Source organism: Amblyomma mixtum, chromosome 9 (genome assembly GCF_055824585.1).
Source record: "Amblyomma mixtum isolate Tamu chromosome 9, ASM5582458v1, whole genome shotgun sequence".
NCBI lineage: Eukaryota > Metazoa > Arthropoda > Arachnida > Ixodida > Ixodidae > Amblyomma > Amblyomma mixtum.
The window spans coordinates 49489442-49513474 of NC_143020.1; the positions used below are offsets into that span (position 1 = coordinate 49489442).

Below are 24033 nucleotides of genomic sequence, written 5' to 3' on the forward strand. Positions count from 1 at the left end.
TCCGGAATAATTTCGACCACCTGGGGTTCTTTAACGTGTACTGACATCGCACAGCACACAGGCCTCTAGAATTTCGCATCCATCGAAATTCGGCGGCCGCGGCCGGGATCGAACCCGCGTCTCTCGGGTCAGCAGCCGAGCGCGATAACCACTGAGCCACCGCGGCGGGGCGTTGGTGGTGTTGGTCGAACTTTTATATTTTTTTCCGAAAATTATCACAAGGTGTTTGAACAAACAGTATAGGAAAATATCATGGTTTGGTTTTGGTTTACGAGGTTTAGCGTCAGTAAAGGACTCGGGCTATCAGAGTTGCCATAGTGGAGGGCTTCGGACGATCTTAATCACCTAGGGTTCTTTAATGCGCACTGACACTGCACATTACACGCACGTCTAGCATTTCGCTTCCACCGAAATGCGACCGCCGTGGCAGAGATCGAATGTGAATCGCGCGGGTAAGCAGCCGAGCATCATAACCACTGAGCCATGGCGACGGCTAGGGTAAAAGCGATTGTCCATCACATGTGTAGCGGCTTGCGACCTGTCTGAGGGGTTCGTAAATGAGCCCCAGTTAATTGAAAAAGTTTCTTGTGCAAAAATTCCTCAATACGAAACGCATAATTGCAGAAAATGAAACCATTTCAAATGATATTATCAACTTCGAAAGCTTTAAGCAGCCTTTCTCTCTACCATGTAATCCAAAGACCCGTGTTGCGCACAGTTTATCTGCTTTTCAGAAAAACCTGGCTCCGAATTTCATGCACTTCATTACTACGTAAGAATGCAATGAAATAGAAAAAAAAAATAGTTTATGTACGGCAGCATGTTGTATTAGGCAAAATTAAGTAAGAGTTGTAAACTCGTGATAGCCAACGATGTAAATTATGATGGCCATCATTGCTAGCAACGCAAGAGCATGTAAATGCTTTAGATCGTCACGCACTGAATATACTGCAGTGCGAAATATTTCACCTAACATATTAAGCATACAAGTGAATTGAAAAGAGGCACTCTTTATGGCGTACATGGCGGGAGCCATCATCCACAGAAACCAAGAATCATAGTAGATTTTTTTTAATTTGCGGTTTCTCATCAGTGGGAGATTAATAAAAGTAGAAGAAAAATGTTTTTTCTTCTGCTTTCATTAGTCTCCCACAGATGAAAAACTACGATAAAAAAAAACCTCCCCTATGCTCCTTGGTTTCGGTAGCTGTTGGGTTCCGTCATTTTCCCTTAACACAGTCACTTACATTAGTAAAGCATAAAGTTACCAGTTACAAGCTACAGTTTGACGAAGGCTGATGTTGTTGGAGTATTGGAAGAGTAGGTCGTGCATAGTGGACACATCCAAATAATGGGCTGCAGAGAAACACAGAGCAGACTCCTGGCAGATGATACGAAGCTGTCCCCAGTGTGGTAACCTACGCTGGGCTTTCCAGTCACGATGCTTATTATTGTCTAAGTGCAGTAGTCCAAAGCTTTGAAGGAATGATCAGTTCTTATGATCTTACAATTGAGACCTTCTGAACTGAATCATAACACCGTAACTCTTCCACAAAGAAACCATTACTCAGTTGATCCGCAGTAGTTCAGAGCGTGATTAATCAAAGTTTTAGGATTTCAGAGTGTGCTCCTGGATACTGAAGTTAGACTTGCAGCACTTCATATTGCTAAAGAATAACAAGAACTTTTCTCCTCATCTTTTCAAACCCTCCTAATACGAATTCTGCTACTAGGTCACCGACAGGTTGCGCAGCAGCAAATACGGAGGGCTCAAAACTTACGAAGAAAACTGTACTTCCTAATCTCCCTGATTTAAATCGCACTACTTTCACCTTGATATTTATGTCAGTCATTAGCAGAAAGAAGAAAGAATCGTCTTTATTTTCTCTCTCAAGGAGAAAAGGGGGTGACGGGTAAAAGCCGCATAACTGCGTCTTGACAAAGCCGGGCCCCCTCTATGTACAGTTCGGCAGTAGTGCTGGTACACATTATACAGGATTCAATTTCACACTTCACCTCACAGGCTTAAAATTTGCTCCCTACAGAACAAAAACACTCCAAATGACAGCACATGCAGTTTGAAATACATTCGAAACACAATTCTAAAACACATCAGGCTTTAAACATAAAAATTTCAAACACACTCAGATTGAAACACCTTCAGTTTAATAATTTTAAGTTTTGGAAATCCTGAAAAACGTAACATTAGCGGTAGTAGAAATTAGAAGACATTTTACGGCAAAAACAAAGAATCAATAAAAAAATAAAAGGCACCAAGAAACACAAAGCACAAAACACAATCATACGAGAGAATCATGTGATGTTGGCTCTAAGGAAATGTGCATGTAGCGCTCGCATCGACAACTTTTCTGGGTAGGTATCGATGAGCGCAAGGCTATATGCTTTAAGCGCAGGACAAATATGCTACGAAAGTGGATCGTATTTTTCCTTCTGTACAGGTTTAGACGCGGTCTGCTCGTCAACGAAAATCCCCTTTCCGTCTACTCACGTCGGTGTGTTCGTGGCCATCTCGAAGATGCCGTACAGCGTTGTCATGACTCCCACTACGGCTGGCAGAAACAGCATAGAGGTGTAGAATCCCAGCCAGGCAAAGTACAAACCTGTCTTCTCACCGAAGTAGCGCCTGCGAATTGTGAACCTCTAGATAGAGCGGCAAACTTCTGGCCTTTGATAGCGAATTAATCTTCACAAGAGTAGCACCTTCAAGCTTTGTGTAATATTTGTTCTTATAGTCATGGGCGTTTGGGAATTTTATAACGGAGAAGAAGAGACAGTTCTTGAAAATTATCTAGAGATGACTGGTTGACTATGCGCTTAACATGATACTCCTGACTAAGAGGACCAAGCAGATTACGTACACGCACACAGCGTCCTCACAACCCTGAGTCACAAAATATAGGCATCGCGTCTGTGCCTGAGAAAGCACTTGCTTAGAGTTCAGATTTCGCGGTCGTCAAGATTGCAGTTTCTGGATAAAAAAAAAAGTAATAGGAGAGGAAAGATCTGATTTGCAGGCAAAAACAACTAACAAAAGGAAGAAAATATTGTAAGCTGTGGCTTCGCAGAAAAAAATGCTCATAAATAAATGACAAAAGTGTTCAAAATAACCATTATAGTACTGTAGCTACTCTGCACCCGCTCAGAATTTTGTTTTGTTCAGTGGAATTCCTGGAACAATAATTGAGACTAAAATTGCCTACGTGTGCCTCGGGGAAGCCAAACTATTCATTTAAAAGAATATGTTTTCACGTTAAAAGCAGGCCTTAGCGTGTTATTATTAGGTGCATCGACAGTATATTAGCCTGCACAACAAGCAGTGTTTGAAGCGTGAAATATTAAGGGGCACGAAATACTAGCCTGATGAGAACAAGTGGTTGCTCCTTGTACCACGCAGCAGGACGGGCCCATTCGCTGTATAGTAACTGCAATAGGAAATAAAATATCATTTGGAATATATATGGTCCGTGCAGCAGTCGTTCACTGCCTGTTCGAATCAGAGCAGTTAGTATGCCAAGTTGAAGCCATTTATGATCAAACCATTATACCCTCCGCTCAGTGGGAGCCTCCGTAAGGGGGTCGAATGGTCCCCTGCCGCAAGGGCCCTGCGCGGAGAAGTCGAAGATAAAAAAGTGAATAACTAAAAAAATGAATGAGTTTTGAGTTGTACTTGTTGAAATAGATTTTCAATTATGGAACTTATCACACATTAAAATGCAGCTGTGTGCTGTCGTGTGGGCAAAAGAGGCTTATAAAGCTTTCTCATATCTTAGCACTTGAAATAAGATTCGTAGCTCGAATGAAAACTTCTGCAGTTTAAATTTTTGCTCAGTTTGATCTCGCCCCTCACAGTAGAAAGTCGTCCTGGTTTGCTAAGTTGGTAGGGGCTGCAGTCGTGGTTTTGAGGTCCGGAGAAGTCTTCTTAATGTAGAAAACAGCGTGAAAGACGGCAAAGAGAGAAGAAGCAACACACACAGCGCTTACAGCACTGACGAGTCAGCGCTGTGTGTATTGTTTTCTTTTCTCTGTCCCGTGTTTCACGCGGTTTTCGGAATTAATCATGAACCAACTGGCCCAACAAACCTCTGTTTTGTAGTTGCCTTCAAATGCAGAGATCTGGAAGAATTACGTGGCTGTCTTTTGTAGCCTTTTGCAGACGCTGTAACTAGTGTTAACGATTTATTATTTAACAAGGGCAATACGCTGGGCATGCAGTTTGTGTTTCATGACAGGTACGTCAGCAAAACAAATGATGCACGTAAGAAAGTCACACGCGACGATCGGTACCCTTCGTGCCCATCCCCACATTTTATTTTCTTCTGCTTGTTATCTAAACATCGAATAAAAAACAACTTTTTTCTGGACGGAACACGAGTATTCGCGAACTAAAGACTGTTGAGCCATCGGTTGCTAAGCGTTCCGGAAGTTTTCGGGAAAACTCACTGAGCAAGGCACTTTGAACGTGCTGTTAACTTGTGGAAACTAGAGACTTATGTCCATCTATCATTCAAGTGGCAGTGAACGTAAAAGAAGAATCGCAGCTAGTTGTGGACACTTACATCATGCAATGGGTAGGCTGCCAGGTAGACCTGTTCGTTCAGGAGCCTGTAAATGCCTGAAAAGGTAAAGGAGACGAACGCGAGTGTTTCAGTGTTTTACGGACCCGAAATCGCTCTGACGCACATGGGACGCTTAATTGGATTAAGCACATGGAAAGGTTAGTTTAGCTTCTTGAGAACGCTACTGAGCAGAGTTTTGTGATAGCAGTTGCCGTTTAGTGAAGTTGCAGTAGGTCTTTCCGAAACTAAGATAAATCGACCATGCTCTCAGCGTTACTCTATTCTGACTACTGCATAAACATATAAGTACTCCTTTTGCATTTTTTATCGCTACTACATTTATGACGAAACCTGTAACGCTGAAAAACGGATGCAACGCAGAGGACAACACAGGCGCCATTTTTTTTTACAAAATTGCATTGCACCTGCTTATACCACGGCAAGTCAGTATCTACCTCACCGCTTAACTTACGCTCATCACATCAAAAAAAACTTTCTCTTTGCTCCTCAGTTTTCTAATGTGTCTACTTCAATCAATCAATCAATCAATCAATCAATCAATCAATCAATCAATCAATCAATCAATCAATCAATCAATCAATCAATCAATCAATCAATCAATCAATCAATCAATCAATCAATCAATCAATCAATCAATCAATCAATCAATCAATCAATCAATCAATCAATCAATCACCTTTATTTCCTTTGAGAAGGAGGAGTACGGGACTAAAAGCTCTGAGAGCTTGACGAGGTCCCGACCCCTTACTAGTTGGCAAACAGCAAGATGACGGCCAGTCATACATCAAAGTTACAAAAAGATACAAGTATCAAAGACACACTGAAAGTGGCAAACACAAAAGAAACACAAAAAAATGTCAGTACAAATAATTAACAGTATAAACAGAAGATGTCGCGAAAAAAAAATGAAATTATTTTAGTCCTGCAAAAAAACAAGTTGGCAAAAGTGTTTGACGATGTCGTTTCGGTTACAGGTAGGATCAAACTCCACATGGTTTAGTAAATTTAGCAATGAGCGCAACGTGTAAGATAAAGATTGTTCCTCGTAGGATGTCCTAGGGGTGGGTACGAACCATATTTCTTTGTATCTGGTTTGACGATCACTTGTGTTCACCTGTAGTCTTGCAAGACGAATTGCATAATCCATATGAAGTTTAACGAAAGCTTTATAGCGTACAATCAACCTATAATTGTATAAACAAAACACAGGAAGAATATCAAACTTTGAAAAAAGAGGCTTCGTGGAGAAAGTGTAATGTACATCAGCAATATAACGCACGGCTCTTTTCTGCAGTAAATGTAGCCTGCGCAAATTGGTCACACCAGTTGTGCCCCACACCATGTTACTGTACTGCAGTACTGCATCTAGTACAACCATACTAGATAATTGCTTTTAACTCCTGTTTATGAATTTGTATTAATTGAAAATTGGACTTCAATCACCTGGCTTGCCCTCCTCACAGTTTTGGCTACCAAACAGCTACGCTGATTACGTCCATGTTGGTAAGTTAAACATTCACAACAAAAAAATTAAAATAGGCCGCCCCATATCCTTAGGAGTTCAGATGAGCAGAATAGACAGCCGGGTAACTCTCTATTCTTTCACGATGGTATTAGCAGCACACAAAGACGAGAGGATATAACGCATGAAAGCAATGACTCGCAACTGTTTCAAAGAATTTGTTTAATATTTTGATTACGGCTTATATCTCGTGGCATCATATTTCTGTACGCTCTTGGAGTATTTGAACAAAATAAAGGCCTAAGTTAAGCTTTACTCACCTTTTTGTCGATCATTGTCATCGTACGTCGTCCGCATAAGGACTTCCCACGCAATCCGGCTCCTAATCGCTTGCGAGAAAACCGTGTCTTTATTTTGTATTATGTACCTGCGCATACAAAGCACGATGACTGAAAATAAATCTGAGCCAACTGCACTTCTATGAGTATTGTATTGCTATTGTATTGGGCTGTGTTGGGTTTAATGGCAAATAGGCAGCTAAAGCCATCAAGCGCCAAGCTCGAGGTATAATATTGTATTGTTATCTTAAACGTAACGTCTTAAAAGTATGGTGAATTCATTTTAGTTAGCTACATTACGGGTTAGGAACATACAAGCTTGAATTATTTGTAGTTGCAGTGGTGATGTTTGCGTGGGTAGAAAAATCAGCCGTGAGAAACTTAGAAAGCACGGAGTCGTTGGTGATTGCATTTTGTTGCCCTTTCTTCGACAAAATTCACTTGTAAGCCACTAAGCGCATCTGATTTCACGTCCTTGAAGGTGACAGAAAATTTTCATTGATACATATTGCGTCAGAAAAATGGACATTAAAAGCTTCTGCGTGTACTGTTACGATTAACCCGTCCCTTGTCATTTGTGAACCTAGGTGGTGATGATGTCAGAAGAAAATACAGTCACGTGAGCTAGTTGCGACACACGATGTAACACACGGCGAGCACGGACACACAGCGTACAATAAACAACGAGCAAATGCGGTGCTTTTGCCATCACGTACGTTGCATCGGTGACACACACACACATCTATGCAACTACAACAAGCGACACACACAAAAGGTACACTATGTCTATTGAAGGCTGGACTAACTACGTGATAGGTGGGTAATACGTGGGTACCATGGAGGAAAGGCCGTGGGGATTATGGCGGGAGTGCTACAGCTACTACCTGAAGCAGGTGACACGTCAGCCATTTTCCTGGTAACTTCGCAGCCAAAACATTGCATTTCGAACTCGCTTTAGTAGAACTTGGAACAATTGGAATTCTACTGCTTGAATTTAGTGCCTAATTGGTTCCAACTGTGTTTCTCATTACTGCCAATTCACTAACGGGGCTTCTCTCAAGGAAATGAGCTCAATGATATCTTTATCGTGGCTCGTGCTGCGCCACTCACATTAGACTACATAAGGTTTCTGACAACTGGAATCTTTTGAACGGTCGGATCCTGCTATTGAGAATTTGATCTGAATAAATTTGTAGCGTGCAAGAGTTCGAAAGAACTAAAAACAGTAGCGATTTTAATACCTTTTCTGAACGCACAGTGAAGTTACCTGAAGGTATAGGAGAGAAATGCTAAAGCAAATTTCTCGATAATGTGAACAACAAGCACCTCAAAGTAGCTTTTGTTTTTTGCTTATGGTGAGAAAGATGGAAAGGCGCCGATTGTGCGGAAAAGCACAACGTGTGTAGCGCGCTGCAGGGAGTGATACAATCCCCAAGTGCTCAGTTATAGAACATTTGAAAGAACTGAACTAAATGTTTTGCGCTAGACAATTGCTAAATCACTAAAAGAAACATTCAAACAAACTGCAGCGGGTCGTGCGCTAGAAGAGGGACAGCTGCGAAAGCCGACGTCCCTGTTGTTTTTGGTGGTTTGTGGAACGTGGAATTTAATAGGCTTAAAATAGAGGGAAAGACCTAATGGAGTAACTATCGTCATGGGCATCAGAAAGATTGCAGTGTTGCACTATTTCAAGATAAGTTCCGACATCTAATTGAGCCAAACATTACGGGAAGCGACTTTACCGCTCTTACTAAAAAGGTAACATAAGGGGAGATATTTTTTTCAGCAAATCCTCCATAACCTCAAAGGCGGAATCACTCAGCGAGTATTACAGGCCGTTTTAAGCCTAACATGGCGTCGTGGCACCTGCTCCATCGCATGCGTGCACGTGAAGCTCGACGCACTTACGACTGGGTCTCTTCCTCATCGTCGCTGCGCGACCAATGAGTATGCACGTAGACCAGCGTCACCGGAAAGTGGCAGTGGAAAGGAGGAAGCGTTACTCACCCGAAACTACGCAATGAGGCGCATTATTTGGCACAGTTCCACTAAGTTTGTATCGGTGCTAGCCGCAAGAGCAATTTGAGAACTCCTGCATTAATGAAACCTAAGCAGCCGCACAGTGTTACTGAAAGGTTCGGAGTCTGCTAGAGAGCCACAGTAAAATACTACAAAGCTCTCCTGTTATTGCCACTACTACAGCCGGACATTGTGAAAAGGGTAAAGGAAGCAGTCCAGCAGGAAATAACTGAAGGCGAAGAAAAAAACACATCAAATTTAACACACGCTCTTTGTTACTTTGAATCTTTCTGCTGAAATTACTATTGACTTCGAGGCACTTTTGGCGCTATGAAATGCTCGAATGAGTTGCATTTAGCATGAACAGCTGTTTTCAGTCTGAGAGTGTTAATAACGTTTTGGTTTTGCATATTTATGTATATGTTGTGAGTTCTTAAAAGACAGAGGACACTCCTCTAAGAATCAAATACGCCGCAAGGTCATAAATAGGAAACCAAAGCAACATAGATAACTTGATTAATCGGTGCATAGTAAAGAACGCACTGACATACAGGGACATGCTTGTAAGTAAGTAACGGATGAAGTTGCTGGTTGTATTGCTTTTTATGAATTCAGATTCTGTTCGATCTGTAATGCAGTTGTTTAACCATTTCTTTTCCTGCGCTACTCGTGGAGAAGAAAAATTGGAAATCAAAATATATCGTGGTCATAAAAAAATTAATATATCGTGAATTCCTGTTTGAAATGAAGCGGTGGGACTCGGCCTGATCGCTTTAATTTAATGAATGCAAATAAAAAACTTAATTAATACAAATGCAAACGGTACATCAAATCCACAAAATTATTCGTGGCTTTCACTTTGGGCAATCCTTTCAATCTTATCTGCAAACAAATTCTAAATATTTGGTTTGGTTTGGCGAACAACGAACAATTTACGACATTAAGGGAAAAGCCATTCTTTACATTCACCTACTGCTGGCAAAGTAATTACAGGAAGCTTTAGAGTTTAGCTTAGTTGCATTTCTTTTACTATTCCTAAACGATAATAGAGATGCAATAACAACAGTGCGCATTCATTAAGGCCTGCACAGTCGAATCGTAGCGGTTCGTTGCAGCTTATACGCGTAAGACCATCATTATCGTAATTACCGTCATCATCAACATGGCTTGCCCACTGCAGAACAAAAGCCTACTGTGTATTTCTTCGATTAAACCTGTCCACCCGCCTCATTCCCGCAAACTTCTTTATCATATCTGCCAACCCAACGTTAGATCAATCATTTTCCTTTCCATAGCTCACTGCGAAGTCTTGAATTTAAACTCAACAATTTTCGTTTCCTCTACGATTCTACCCCGTACGTGAATGCCAAAGACATATGCAGGTGAGCACGGTATTATTGAAGGTGTAATTCCTGCGTGGGTGTCATGCCTGATGTATACTTTTTCAAAATTACTAGAGGACAAGCTGGCGCCAACGTCTATGCGAGTTTCTTGAAGGGAAGCTGCATAGGTTTTAGAAATCAACGAGCTTAAGAGGGTCGGACATGTGAAACTTGCAGGTAAAGCATGCGAAGTCTTTTTGGGCTAGCACTGGAAATAGTGAAGTAACCACCAATTAAAATCCGGGCGCCCTTCAAGCTTCTCCGCAGCGCACAACGCCAAGTTGGGGGCGCATGATGACGTCATCGAAGGTATCGGTACATTTCCAACGCAAAAACGCCTGCTTTGAAGGAAAGAAAACAGCGCCACCGAAGGCGAACCCCGCCGATAGTTGTTTGGCAGCGTCTAACGCGTCAGGGCAGGGTTTGGCTGACGACAGCGCTAATTTAAATTCATGCCTTCCGTGACGTCACGCTGAGTTTTCCTGCACTCCTCCGGTGCATTGAGGAGAAGCGCAAAATTCAATCGTCGATTACGTCACTATTTTAAATGCTAGTGCAAAAACACTCGGCATGCTTTACCTACAGCCTATATAAATTTGAATCCTTGAATATCGCGACATTCTTAAAAGAGTGATGCAGCTGCCCTTTAAAGAACAGTTCATACAACTTGGGAATGCCGGGAATACGAGGTAGCTAAACCAAGACGCTGTCCTAAGTGTCATTTCATTCCAAGAAAAGAGTGTCAGTGGTTCCGGATAACGCTGATCTCATTCCTCACAACGAACTTAAACACTGTTTGGCCTCTATGTGTTATGTGCGCGCCTGAAAAAACTATACCAGAGGCGAAAAAATATCGAAAGGCTTTCTGCGTGCTTCCTCGTTAAAGTGGTCACAAATGTTTTTGACATAGCTTCCGAAAAAAAACTTGTTTTTTCTTCTGATTGTGCATGCGAACTTGAGGTACTTACATATGCTCTCGGTGACGAACAAATTCGGCGTTGAAGTACTGCTTTTCGTCGGGTATGAGCTCCTTGTTGTAGGGAAACGGGGTCCACATCTTGGTCCACAGCACCTCCAGAGCATTGGGCTTGCTTTCGTTTTCAATCTCGGTGGATTCGTCTTCCAGCTGTGGAAACCAGAAGCGCGTCAACAGTCGACTCACACGTCAGTTCAAGTAAATCGAAACAGCTGAACTATCGATAGGTTCAGGTGTTCACCGACTTAATAACTTAAAGGTGCACTGAAGAGGAATCTGAACTTGTCTTTTTGCCGCGGGAACTCGATCTACACGTTCCGAGCTTTCTTAGAAACCTCGATTTATTGCTCTGTGTGGCCGTTTTCCCTAATCAAATCGAATTAACGTCCTGATCCCGCCTTTTTTTTTTAATTCTCCCTCGTACGGTGGGCGGAGTCGACCAACGCGTGGAGCGCTTTTCACTCAGTCCCGTGGAAGCTTGCCGCTCTGCCATCGGCGGAGTAATACGTAGTAGTCCGTAGTAGCAAATAGTCCGCGCGTATTTTTATTTCTTCGGGCTTAATATGCGGCTATATTATCTGCGAATGAAACTATTTATTCATGGAAACCTAAAAACAAAATAAAGCGAAAGCAAAGCCTCCACGGGACTGGATGAAAGGCGCTCGACGCGTTGGTCGACTCCGCCCACCGTACGAGGGAGAATTAAAAAAAAAGGCGGGAGCCGGACGTTAATTCGATTTAATTGGGGAAATCGGCCACACAGGGGGCAATAAGTCACTGTTTCTAAGAATGCTAGGAACGTGTAGATCGAGTTCCCGCGGCAAAAAGACAAGTTCAGAATCCTCGTCAGTGCACCTGTAATAACAATGGTGGGAACAGCACACGCGCGCAAATAATAACTTTACCTAGCCTGCGCATTTAGAAATCTTGGCCGGAATAACCTGAAGCACTGAAGCAACCAGAGGGGTCGTAAACAACTTGCGATGCTGGTGACAGAATTTTCTGCGCAAGATTTTTATCGGAAAGTTGCAAAATGAAAAGCCTATAATTACAAGAAAAAAAGTAACTAGCAACAATAAGATCTAGCGCGTGCAGCTTGCAGACTTACTTAGGTATACCGGAGGAAACGAACGCACGCACGAACGCACGCACGCACGCACGAACGCACGCACGCACATACCCCCCCCCCCCCCCCGCACACACACATTTGTTTCAGAAGTCATACAAGTCGAGTTGCTGCTACTTTTGGGGCTGCAGTCATACGTTGTGCCTCTCATGATTTGTGAACACCGTCAGGTTTGCGAGCATTTACACATGCTGTGCAGGACGGCTCAACTTTTATTATTCATAAATGCATGCGTTGAAGAGTGCTTCGCTCAGAATTGCACATCCCCGGTGAAGTCTCCAGACCACCCGGTTTGCTTTTCAGTCCCGCGGTGGAGCACTTACGGCTTCCGTGAAGCTTTAAATTTTTGTAGGGTAAGAACCATCGTCCTCACCTTTAGAGACTTGTCTGGCCGTATGGGCGCCGTTAGAGCTTCACTATACGGCTGAAAATGAAACCACGTGGTCCACAGACTTCTGACAAAGAGTGCCGCTGATATGCTACGTGTGCGATAATCATTCCCTCTCTTTTTGGCGCCATAGACGGTGAATCACGGATTGATAGCTTCGCTTTCTATATAAAAAACTTGTAGTAGCACTGTTTGTAGTTGCGTTAGCACCATTTCTAGATCGCGCGTATTTTTCGGGAAAAGGGATCAAAGCAACGTTTGCAGCGATCAGCCACCGGTCTCTGTTACCTGCAGGTTAGTAACAGGCCATAAAGCATTATAGTGCCACTAGAGCGGAGTTAAGCTCCATTGTGTTTCAAGCACCGGCCTCTCTGGCCAATGTAAGATCTGCATCAGGAAGGTAGGGTTGGTAGCGGCCTGTTGAAACAAAACCAGTTTTTAGACATACATCCCCTGCGATTGAGGTAAAATTAGTTGCATCGCAAGTTTTTATATAAACAATGGTGCCCTACAGCTGGTACGCATGGTATGTGGGGTCCTGAAGCTGCGTATGACCAGTGACAGACGCCGTAATGTAAATCTCCGGAAGAATTTAGACCGACTGGGATTCTTCAGCGTGCAGTGACATCGAACAATACGTGGGAGGTTTTACATTTCGTGTGGATCGAATTACGGCGGCTGTTACCAAGATATTATACCGTGTCTTCGGGTTCAGAGCAGGGCCTCATAACTACGTCTTCAATAGAAAGCAGCAGTGCTAGCTCATATGTTACACTAACTCTAATAACACTGGATGAAATAGGATAGTGAACTTTTCTTTGTGCATGAAACTTACGAATAATGATTTGCCAACTCCTACATATATCCCTTCGCCGAGAGTGTGACGATGCGGCATCATGTGTGTGGATGACAATCACTGTGCAGACGATGTCGTTCAAGTAAGCATGATTATTTAAGCTACGCTTACCAGCAGTCTTCAAATCATCTGTGTTGACATTTGCAGAGTACTAAGCATCCCTTATAACAAGATCAATTAAAAAGCATATTCGTTTCATACACTGCGATGGTGCATGTTTGCGGGACCCCAATTCCTTTCGAGGATACAGTGTTGACTTTCACCGATCTTTAGTATGTAGCAAAGGCAAATGGTGCGAGTTCTGATGCGTTCCTGTTTCCATGGCGACAGAAAGGTCGCCATCGACGTTGCACTATAGAGCGAATGCTCAGGGGCCTTCGAAATTGAAGTATTAACGATTTAACGTAAGATACTTTAGGTAGGTCATTAACGATTTAACATTAACTGCCATCAAGCTAATTTCTTGGTATAGTTATACGCCTAGATTTCGAGACGAGCACGGAAATTAACCAAATAAAAACATTGTATTCCAGTCATGAAATAGGCAATTAATGTTTAGAAAGAACTACATCCAGGATAACTCAATTATCACTTTGAGTGGGCGCCTATTCCCCTCTATACAGCGCTGTTACGGGCCATTCTCTGCTCAACAGGACGTCTCTTGTTTATGTTTGGAGTTTTAACGCTATAGGATTGGTCGTCCCATTACGAGAACAGTCGGCAACTTGTGTTAGTGTGTGTACTCGCAGATAGTACAGAAAATCCCAGCGATGGCAAAAAAAAATACAATAAGGTCATAAAGCGGCCCTAGGACGCACATAGAATGCCGAACACCGCTATTTCAATGTGGCGACCTGAATATGCCGCCAGTTTTGCCGACAACATTCGTGTCAAAACTGTTGCGCAACTGTTTGTCGTACACAGTTATGGGGGGTGTGATACGTTTTTTTTTCATTGCATGTAGCTTACATGTGCTAGTCAAGTTGCAGGCTAGCTTGTGACAGCGATTGAACCGGCGGCATATGCACCTTCAATTGTTTACCTCCCTAGACTCTTTACCTTTTTCCTTAAGGCGCAGTCGAGCTGTGAATCGAGATGTGAAACAGTTACTGCGCCATTTTCTGTCGTGAAAAACCAATTTTTATATGAAAGTTGTGATTCGTTGTACAGCGTTCCGTGTGGTGTCGTACACACACGCGTGTGTGTAGGTAGTGTGCGTATGGGTGGGTTAATAAGGACAGTAAGGCTTCGGCGTTCCTACACGTCAGCGGGCTCAAGTGTCTTTGCCGAATTTTTTGGTTTCTTGGAAGTGTACTTTGCTCAATCACATGGGTAAATTGGAACAGCCCGTCCAGCCCGCGTTTCTAGTTGGAGCCAGGAATTCCAAGTTATACTGCATTTGCCTAGCTAAACGTTGGCTGGTATTACATGAATGCGGGGTCAAAATAACAAATTCTTATCTGTGAGTTTTGTTAGGAAATAAAAATCAAGCCTGACCGCGCGCGTGCATGCCCTGAATTTGTATTCAATCAATCAATCAATCAATCAATCAATCAATCAATCAATCAATCAATCAATCAATCAATCAATCAATCAATCAATCAATCAATCAATCAATCAATCAATCAATCAATCAATCAATCAATCAATCAATCAATCAATCAATCAATCAATCAATCAATCAATCAATGACGTTTATTTTCACATCAAGGATGTGAGGACCGGGGACAAAAAGCCTATAGAGGCTTGACGGAGGTCCCCGCCCCCTACAGCAACTACATTGTGCACAAAACCGCACAATCACACAACGCTACAGTACATGTTATGCCTGTGACATATTTTATGCCTGTGACATGCATGATGTGCCGTCGAAATACATTCGGCATATCTAAACATCAGACTTGCTTCGTCGTACTCAACATGAAGACGCGATACTCTGTGACAAAGTGCAGCTGCTAAAAACTTATTGATCAGCAGTGCACAAAGAGGCTTTTAGTGCGCAAAGTGGGCAGTGCTGGGGTGTACGCGTTGTGAGCAGGAGCAGTGCTTGCAGTTCACAGTGTGCAAGAGTTGGGAAGAGTCACCTACCCAAGCCGAAGTATTTCGGGGTCTCCTGGACGCTGTGCCAACGTTCGGCTAATTGCAGCATGGAGCAAGAGATGGCGTTGGAACAGATACACTCAACGCGCGCTGTAACGGCTGATGCAGCAGCGAATAACATTAAACACTAAAAAGTGCTTGTTGCGCATACTAAAATACCAAGCGCTATTGACTTCCTGCTGCTACACCTACGGCGTAAGCAATGCGTTATTCGCAACAAGCTTATAAAGATCGTGTGCTGAGAAATTACGCTACCGAGGAGTTGCCTAGAATCTAAAGAGAAGTGATGCAAGATGAGAACAGCACAGCAGCTGCAATGTCCGGGGAGCTGATGAACATCAAATACTTGACAAAGGCATGGTCATGCCGCTACAATATATTGTTGCCAACCATAAATGATTTCTAGCTTTCAATGATCTTCCTTTGCGGACTCAAATATAATCAACGGTGGTTTCTGTAAAAGCGGGCGGGCGTAATCTAGCTGCGTGTCAGCTACGCTTTTATTACGGCATTAAGGCTGTTTTGAATGTGGAAATAGAATTTTACATGGCCACAAAATACCATGGCACGGAGCTTAAGCTTGCATGCTCTTGTAAGCCACAGGCCACCAATGAGAAAAAAAAAAAATGAGTGGTACGTGTAATTTCATATCAACTGCTGTAGCCATCCAGGTACCGAGATGAAGCCATTAAGACCAAAGAGCCGTATTTTTTGATAACAGAGCCCTCACGAGGTGAACATTTTCACCACTCTGGCGTGAACTCATCGTGCTTTGTAATGAAGTGTGATGAAACTGTGTTTGTCTCAAATGACCAAATGAAGACTATTAAACGACATGGACATCACAATGATGTGTAACTTTAGCACCAGTCACAAACTATCGTCACGGTACTTTGCAGTCGTGGAAAGGTCCGTGTATTGTTAGTTCCATATGCAATGCACAAATTTATTATTGCACTTGTTTTAACTGCGAATGCGAGAACAATGTAGCCATAATTAATGCAGAGTCATGTTCTCTTTCGGACTAGGGTGAGAAAATGACTTAAATAAAAGGGTACATGAATTGGTTGAAAAAAGTTGGTATTCAGTAAATGAATTCGGTACGTATTATTTTACTTGTTATTGACTCGCAATAGCGAACTGAGATACGAATAAAAGGGAGAACACCATAGGCGTGCACATCTGGCTTTTGCCAACAATTTAATCGCGCCTTCGAGTTCTTCACTCTGTACACAAGTGCCAGAGTATGATAAAGCAATGTAAATGTTATCTGGTATACATTCATTCAGTGCGCTACAGTCATTAGTTCACCAATAAATATAAAATATATTTTTTATCGAATAGTTAGGAACTTGCTGCTATTCTCGGCTTTCTGATGTTTCATTAAATAATAAAACTGCGGCAAATGTATATCTTGTACTCACGAATTTCATGTCCGGGAGGATCGGTTTCTCACCCTTGACAACGGTCACCGTCGGGAATGAGACCGGTTTGCCTCTTTTCTGAAAGAAAAAAAAAAGTGCCTGCATGTATCGGTCAGGAAGCAGCACACATTAAACTATGCCATTTTTGCCAGCGGTTCCTTAAAAATTTGGGTTATTATGAACAAAGCAGTGTAACGAAGCAAACTCACAAAAATCGTTACGAAAGCGATCGGAAAGGTGTAACGTTACCCAAGAAAAAGTTAGGGTGTCGAATAGCTACCCAACCTGCAGTCTTTGCTTTCTGCAGCGTCACATGACTAACGGTGCTGAAATGAGTGACACGTGATGACTCTGCTTTTTTCTCAATCTTCACCTTGAATATTTTCCTAGTGTTTGGCGACGTTATCGTCGTGAAAAATCCCGGATTCGATGAATGCGACCTCATACTATAAATGGTGCTTTCTCTAATTCATGGGGAAGTGCACTAACTAATGTGCGAGCCAACCTAGCAAAAAAAATAGAGCTTACACGCTCTCTTCACGGCACGTTCTCCAATTTTTGAGCTCGGTTGGCTCTACCCGTAGTTGATGGTCGCGACAAAAATTACTGGCTAAACAAGACAGAAGCCAACAGCCACAGAAACCAAGGGGCACAGGGGATTTTGTTTTTAAATTTATTTATTTATTTTGTGCTGTTGATCAATTTAGAATATTACTGAATATGTCATCGCTTAAAGCTAATCCGAACCCACGACCTCCGAATTACGCGTCCGGTGCTCTACCTCTGAGCTACGGCGACGGCTGTCAAACCTTCTGCTTTCTGGGGTATTTATATTTACAAGTAACCTAACCTTGAGAGTGTTCATCAGCGCCACCCACGTTCCTAAGCGGCGGACGTAGAACGTCCTGAGTTACCGCAGGTGTGACGTAGAACGTCATCGAACGGAGAGGGTGGAAGCTGTGTGAGAACCCTCTTATGCTTCCTATGGCATCAAGGCTGCCAGAATCGAGGCCCTCGCTAAGCAATTAAGCAAACAAGGAAGGGGAATGAGGGGCTCATTGTAAATATGACAGAAGCCAACAGCCAGAGAAACCAAGGGGCACAGGGGATTTTTTTTTAAATTTATTTATTTATTTTGTGCTGTTGATCAATTTAGAATATTACTGAATATGTCATCGCTTAAAGCTAATTGATTAGAAAAGCAGGAGACAAGGTTACATCTGACAAGAAGGTCCTAAAATAAAAAAAAAACAAAACCATGAGGCGGATTTTCTTTGACACACACACGCACACACGCGCACGCACGCACACACACACACACACACGCACACACACACACACACACACACACACACACAGACGCACGCGCGCACGCGCGCGCCTTAAAGCGTTGGTACTAACAGAACAGGTTTCGGCAACGCAGGTGAAAAGAGCAAGACGTCGCAGCATGTGCGAGGGCAGCTCGAATGCGCAGCTGGAATGCGCAGCACGCTATAAGCTCGCGTCCCTCCGCAAGAATCGAAACTGCTGATCGCAGTGCACGCTTCATGTGATAAGCGAGTTTGTATTTTGACTCTCTAGCTAGCATCTTGTAAGGACAAAACAGCGCTTCTCGAACGGTACATGTGGACCGATTGTTCTCAAACCTACGACGTCACGGAAGCGTATTGGAGACTCGTAAGAAAAATAGGCTGGCAAAATAAACTGCACCAGGACTAACTAACAGAACAACCTGAGTAGAAAGTTGGGTGTAATGACCGAAGATAATACAGTTTACGGTGAACGACAAGAACAGCAAGCGCAGGTACTAACTGGCGCGAGGAAAGCAACTACTGCTTGCGTGCTGCACCCTGAGTGCTTCTCACCTTCACGCCACAGTGGACACCTTATTAAGCATGTAGTGTGCCGTGTTACCGTTACTGGAGTACCGATAGCCCGCCGAACGACAGTGCGCTCGCGCTGATTGGCCCCGATACGGCAGGCGCACGCGCAGCTGCCACAGCTGCCGGGTACCTGGCGCCATCTGGCGCCTTTAAGGCGACCTAAACATGCGCACTTGCAGCAGGCGGCCTTCTGGCACTCCGGTAAGGGTAATACGGTACTCAGTAAGCTCTCGCGCCGCGCCAGCTCAGTAGGGTGGCCAGGTTTGGCTACTTTGCGCCAAATTGGCTACTTTTAAGACCATTTGGCGACAAAATTTGAACTTGGCTACTGTTCTGGTTACTTTTCCTACACCTTCCCTCACTAGAGAAATTCCTCGCCCGCTTCCGTGCATCTGTCCCATGATGTTCACGTATTTCCTTTCATTTGATTAGCGATGCTTTTTGTACACTTTTGAAATCGAAGTTAGGACTGTGTAATGGACCTCTTTTTCCGCGAATGGTCCATGCATCTTTGGTTGAGTGCGTCGTAGTGTCATACGCGAACACCATTATTCTGCGGTGCCAACCCTTTTGTTAAAATGTTACTGTAATCATGTCGTAGACATAAAATACTTATGGCTCCTGAGTTCACGTAATGCTCACCGGACATATTCACTCAGGCGAGTCTCCGAAACTCCGCCTCCACTATGCAATGCTGATGTGAAGGTTTCCTTAGAACCAGCAATAAGAAATGTCCCATCTCCATTCACTCAATGCGCCTTGGGTAAATAGGGACGTGAATTGCTACTTAGCTGATATACCATGTTTCCTCAGTGGACTACAGGTTCAAAGCACGTTAATCGGCCGCACATGCCAGCCCGACATCCAACTGGATGATGCTGAGAATTAGAGTCGTGGTTAGAATTTTTCACGGCAAATATGGTTTCGTTTTAGCCAACTAATAGGGAACGAGGAAGAGCAAACGATTATGAAACGCGATGAAGAAGGCACTTCGTATGGCTGAAAAGCAACCTATGTGACCTGAAAAAAATTTGACCAAGGCTGTGATTTCTATGCCTCAGTACATATGAACTGCATGCGGCGATCAGTCTATTTTTGCAATATAAAGCTGAAAAAAAAAATCACGGAAGAGAAATAGAAAAAGAAATGGGCGCAGCAAATGACATCCTTCATTATAAAGCTGTAAAGAAATTTCACGCAAAAAAACAATGCCACGTCTGTCATATATATATTAAAATTTTCATGGCTGTGGCTTAGAAACACCAATTATTTCTCCCCTGAAAAGAACAAAAACTGTTCTGGTTATTTTTCCCACACCTTCACTCACTAGAGAAATTCCTCGCCTGCTTCCGTGCTTCTGTCCCATGATGTTCACGTATTTCCTTTCATTTGATTAGCGATGCTCTTATACTTCAATGTTTTTCGCATCCACTGTTACCCTGGGTCCTACAGGAATTATAATTTTCTTGCGACTTTATGCTTCGGGTGATGGTTTTCTGCAACCTTGGCGCTATATTAGACTACTTTTGACGCTTCGGCGGCACGTTGGCTACTTCTTCGCTACTTTTGTGATTTTTGTGGCTCTTTTTTGAATTTAGGACCTGGCAACCCTGCAGCTCAGTTCTCTTCCGGCGTTTGAGGCGGAAAGACGTGTGTAATGTGGACTCGCGCTCCTTCCACCTGGACTGTGGATGGCGAAGACCCTCAGGCTGCAGCCCGTCGCGCTAGGCTACCGCAGCAACAAGCTCCCTCTAAGCTACACGACGCCGAGGAGCCGACGGTACACAACGCTGCAAAGTTGTCGCATATTTTTCGCATCGCGTTGTATGTTCGCCTGTGAATAATTTGTGAAGAGAGTGCTCTGCAGTCAGAATGGTACGTGAATGGTTGAGAAACAATGCAGGTTTCGCTATCTCACTCCGCATAATTCTTCACTTACCCATTCTCTAGAAGCAGGTTTGAGCGATAGGAATACACGTTTACACCCGGATGTTGTGACGCAGACGATATGTTGATAAGCGAACGTACCTTGATAGGCATACGGAGGTGGAGCTTTTCGGCGTACTTTATCAGCACGTTCCAAGGCGCATGAATCTTGAGGAAGTTGGTCTTTCCGTCGCGAGAAGTCTGCGTTGTAGTCAGCAAGATGACAGAGTAAAACAAATATTAAGAACGTTACCAGGAGCACATAAAAATACGCGGCGCTCCCTTTCCATCAGTAATGAACCTTCTTTTTTCTTTCTTAGCATACGGAGGGGTCACTTCACTTGCACATGAACATAGCGCTACTTTCCTCGGAATTGTGGATGAAGCCTGGTAAATAGCTACAGAAGCACTTGTGAGCTGCATTAGATGGTCAAACATACCTTCAGCTGTGCACTCATGGCTGAATGTGGTTCATAATTTCCACAAGGAAATGTTGCGCTCGAAAAGCATCGTTTAATCCCACCGGTATAGTACACTCTTCAATAGGAATGCGCTTCAATGGGGGCTAAAATAGAGGAAGTTGTTTTCTAGCGCACTCTCTTTTATAAAAAGGAGGACGCTAGAGGACAGCTTGCTCCCTTTTTACTCATTTCTGTTTACACTATATAGAACGGAGCTAACTCTGTTTAAACCATCGGTGTGCTGCGTACTATCGGGGACAAAAGTGGTAGTACTCCACGCGGCGGGAGCCGGAGCCGCGGAAAACTGCGTTGCAACGCCATCTATAGGCGGCATCTGGGATGGCAACAGCCAATGCGTGACCTTTATTATCAACAGGCATGTTGCTTGGCTCATTTCAATGTTTCGTGCTTTAGCTCGCCAAAATGCCGCAGTTTTCTGTTGCCCTGGCTCCCGCCGCGTGGAGTATACCACTTTTGTCCCCGATAGTACGTGTCTGCGAGAGGAAATGCTGTCAGCTCTATGGACGAGCAGAAACATCTATCAAAACTATTTGTCTAGGACTCGAGGTATGCAGATAACCTCCCGGTCATAAAACTTCACACAGGATATCCTTCACCGCAGGTGACCTTAGGCACCAGAATTTTTTCTACATTCACACGTGTTCACCTTCAGTACGACAACGCTCTTTGTTTTCTTTGATGCCCACATTTCGAACGTTGCAAGTGATTACAAGGGTTGCCCGCGCCTATTTTGAGTAAGCAGAATGCGTGTACGCGATGTTCTATGATCGCACCTTCATGCAAGTCAAAATTCGGGGCCTTAAAGCCTAAGCTTACAAAGACGGACTCATATCGTCGTTATCGTTAGCCAGTTGAAGCCTAGCAATGTTAAGGCTCATTTCTTCATTTAGAAGAAAGCCTTGTCATGTGTCAGCCCCGAATATCCTACCCAGAAAATGTTTAGTGACACCAGAACCCCGTGGTTTTCTGTTGGATCAGGCAATGCTGCAGTGCCGTCGAGATCGGCTTGTTACCACAATAGACTATTGGTTTTGGGGTTCCCAAATTACATTACCCACTTGAGTCGATTTTCTCCCCATGATTTCAACTAGGGTACCATAATTCTGAGTTTCATCTTTAACGAGTTCTCTGACCATTGTCCTCTATGCTGTTTTGTTTTTAAGAGAGCTGAAGGGTACATGGAAAGACAAATGGTGGTACTTATATTACACAAGACAACTGGTGCTTGTTAACAGAATGCACAGTGCAACCGCTCAAGCAGACAAGGACACAGTCGAGAAGTAAATGAAAAAGGGCAATACGCAGACTTGACTTCAATTTCTTGCCTGTATCCGCGCTAGCTTGAGGAGATGCGCTACGCAACCTACTTATTATTAGCCAATTAAGCCACCTGTCGGTGTTAATGATGCTTGTTGTTAACTATGCTTGTTACAATTTGACAAACCCTGACGGTCGCTTAATGTATTAAGCATCTGACTCGTATGCCGGAGTTGAAGGGTTCGATCCCCAATTTTGTAGGTACGTTGCAGTTTTTGAGTGGGTACAAGCTTTCCACAGCCTGTTTCTTGGAATATTTGGCGTAAAATTCTTGGAGAAATGAGTCGTTGACCTCAAGTCGAGCATACAAGTGGCGCTCTCAGGCAGAGCTCTTCCTGAGCCATTAAGATGAAACATTCAACCACATCATTTAAGTTACTCTAACTTCGGGGTGCGTCAGTGGCTCGGTGCAGGAATATTGTTCTTCCACCGAGGTCACTCGACGCTTGAGTGAGAAGTGCGTGCCATTTAGAGTTACCGCGACCTGTACGTGCGCTAATCACCTCACCGTTGAGTCCTCGAGTTCCAGATCGAGGCCTTCTTTGATGAGGTTGTCCTCAAAGACGCGGCGGTAGTTTTCGGAGACACTGTCGTCGTGCTTCTGGTAAGCGAGCACGAAGTCGATTCGTCTCTTGCCATCCTGGAAGTACAGGGTCCGCAGCTGGTCGTCCAAGGCTCGACGTGGTGCTACGACCCCAACATGCCTCGTAGGTGCTGTGGCTGCGCCGTCCTCGCCACCCATCGCCTCGCCGGCCGCATGGTTTCTTGGGCTTCCGGATGCAGCGCCACCAGCACCGGTGCCGACATTCTGCGAAGCCACGTTCTCCCGCTTTATGGAGGCGAGAGCATGCTCCGGGGGAAAAAAAGATGTCGTTCATCTTTTGCAAGTATGGAGAGGGTATTCCTCACTACTTTTCGCCCGGCCATCCCACCAACGCGCAAGACAGGAACCGTTTGCAGTCAGCAGAACTGTACCACGACTTTGCGAAGGTTTCTTTTACATGTATCCTTTGTGAAAAATGCAGAGGCCAAGTGGTTTGCTCTTAAGTGGCGCAATGGGGCTTTGTAGCGCCCCTGAAAGTCTCAAGCTGGTGAGCGTTCTCTCATCTGCGGGTGTTTTTGGATGCTGACGGCACATAAGAACCAAGATTCTTGAGCAAACCCGGATCCTCTCATATTTTTGAAAAGGCTGTGCAGCGTGTATCTCACTGAAGTGATACAGCCATTGCTACAATGAACCCGAACACACAAAAGGAGCATTTACTATTTTATTACATTAAAAGTGGTGATATCCATGCAAAACACATTCTAAACAATCAGTCACTTTCCTGTAAAAGTAGTCGTGCACTTTTCGCAGCGTTTATACCGTTTATAGGATGTCTGCGACGTAGCATCAAACGTCGCAATCGATTTATTAATTAATTTCTTGATTTGCGATTTATTCATGGCTCACAGGGTATTTGAAAGGGGAGTGGTAGATCAAATGTCAAAAATAAATAGGTTACTGAAAGAGATAACGCTTACGTCAAAAGAAAAACAGTACACGATTGCGACAGAATTAAAAAAAAGAACTGGAACAGAAGCATCCGTTGGAAAAGCAAAAGACGAGAATTTACACAAATACAAGTAACAAAAAGAGCAGATTCATAGAAAGAAAATTGGACAAACATTGCAAATAAACTCAGAAAATATGAAGAAATAACACTCGTAACAGTACACACATTGAACACAGTTATTGGGGATGGTGCAGAAAGGT

The 24033-nt window shown here is 43.6% G+C and overlaps 1 protein-coding gene across 1 annotated transcript in view; it reads right to left on the reverse strand.

Moving 5' to 3' along the window:
* Positions 1–23079, reverse strand: part of LOC149328939 (anoctamin-4) — a 61025-nt gene extending 37946 nt beyond the window's left edge. Inside the window, exons 1-10 of the mRNA XM_089562020.1 lie at positions 22786–23079; positions 20581–20679; positions 16670–16747; positions 10768–10925; positions 8307–8330; positions 6381–6487; positions 4578–4633; positions 3567–3623; positions 3379–3443; positions 2510–2644 (exon numbers count right to left, since the gene is read on the reverse strand). Coding sequence (XP_089418146.1) covers positions 2510–2644; positions 3379–3443; positions 3567–3623; positions 4578–4633; positions 6381–6487; positions 8307–8330; positions 10768–10925; positions 16670–16747; positions 20581–20679; positions 22786–23019 — 1013 coding nt within the window. The 5' untranslated portion in view covers positions 23020–23079. The remainder of the gene's footprint in view (positions 1–2509; positions 2645–3378; positions 3444–3566; positions 3624–4577; positions 4634–6380; positions 6488–8306; positions 8331–10767; positions 10926–16669; positions 16748–20580; positions 20680–22785) is intronic.
* Between the last annotated feature and the right edge of the window lie 954 nt (positions 23080–24033).